The sequence below is a fragment of the Trichinella spiralis genome (genome assembly GCF_000181795.1).
Source record: "Trichinella spiralis strain ISS 195 chromosome Unknown Scfld4443, whole genome shotgun sequence".
Taxonomy (NCBI): domain Eukaryota; kingdom Metazoa; phylum Nematoda; class Enoplea; order Trichinellida; family Trichinellidae; genus Trichinella; species Trichinella spiralis.
The window spans coordinates 1-1192 of NW_003531382.1; the positions used below are offsets into that span (position 1 = coordinate 1).

At 32.3% G+C, this 1192-nt stretch overlaps 1 protein-coding gene across 1 annotated transcript; it reads right to left on the reverse strand.

Moving 5' to 3' along the window:
* Positions 1–361: 361 nt before the first annotated feature.
* Positions 362–831, reverse strand: Tsp_14245 (conserved hypothetical protein). The gene is given in 3 exon segments (XM_003367332.1): positions 362–457; positions 476–547; positions 697–831. 3 exon segments carry the CDS (start codon positions 829–831, stop codon positions 362–364), a joined length of 303 nt encoding a protein of 100 aa, XP_003367380.1.
* Positions 832–1192: the final 361 nt, after the last annotated feature.

Sequence of the window (1192 nt, forward strand, 5' to 3'; positions counted from 1 at the left end):
AAAGTTAACATTTGCAAAATTAGGCGTTCGGCGACTTTGGAGATGAGTAACAGAAATGAGATGAAAATCGAATTACTTTTCAGCAATTATGTCGATCGGTAGGTGAGCTATTTGACGCCATACGTAATAAATTAGAGAACATTTTACGATGTTACTATGACGTGCCGACGTATGTCGCAACAATCAAGGGCACCGTTGCTGATGATAAGGCATCTTTATGATGATCGTTATTTGCATAATGGAGCCGGTTTCAGGGAATTTCTGAAGATTCTCTTTCGATTGGTCATTCTATTTTCAGTCATTAAAACCGTGCATTATATTTTATTTTTACCATGTATATTTGTATACACATTTTCATCTTTTAATTCAAATCATTTAATTTTTTATTTTGTAACGATATGCTTTCCAATGTGTGCTCTATTAATTTGACATGCAAGAACAACTTACAGTAACTTTCCTTCAAAATTTTAATTACCTTATCTATCGTACCAATCACGTGACGATCAAGTTCAATTTCCTTTAACTTTTCAAGTTCACTTTTAGCTGCCTTTAAATTCAAGTAATATAATAATAAAAAATAATAATTTTCTCTTAAAAACAATATTCTGCATTTTGCTGAATTTACCAATGAAGTGCCATCCATGTTAAAGAATTACGTTCAAAACAGTTTACTAAACTAAACTGCCAATTATAAACATATTGATTGATTGAGCATGCATCGATGCTTTGCAGCTTGGATAATGATAATCCCAAATACATCACAAACATCGATCGGCAAAGAGGTTTTCGTAATGTTGGGGATTGAATTTTGCACTGTTTACTTGTGTTCATTTGTGATTTTATTTCTATTTTCTATATTGGATAAAAATCATTTCACAACTGAGCGACAATGGAAAATTAAAAACACTAACTTCATTCAACAACGGCAAATCGTAAAATGAGAAATGTATAACAAAATGCCTCAACCGTTAACGGATAAAAACAATTCATTTCATCCACCACCACAGTGCTGTTGTATAAATTGTACATTGTCGTGAATTAAATGTAAAAAAAAATAAAATAAAATAAAATAAAATGAACTGCCGCCGCCCATGATTTTGCTAAAATTTAGAACAAATTTTCGTCGAATTTGTGGTGAAGAAAAAAGAGAGGGGGAGGGGCAACATTGAGAATCATCATCGCGCGGTGAGAT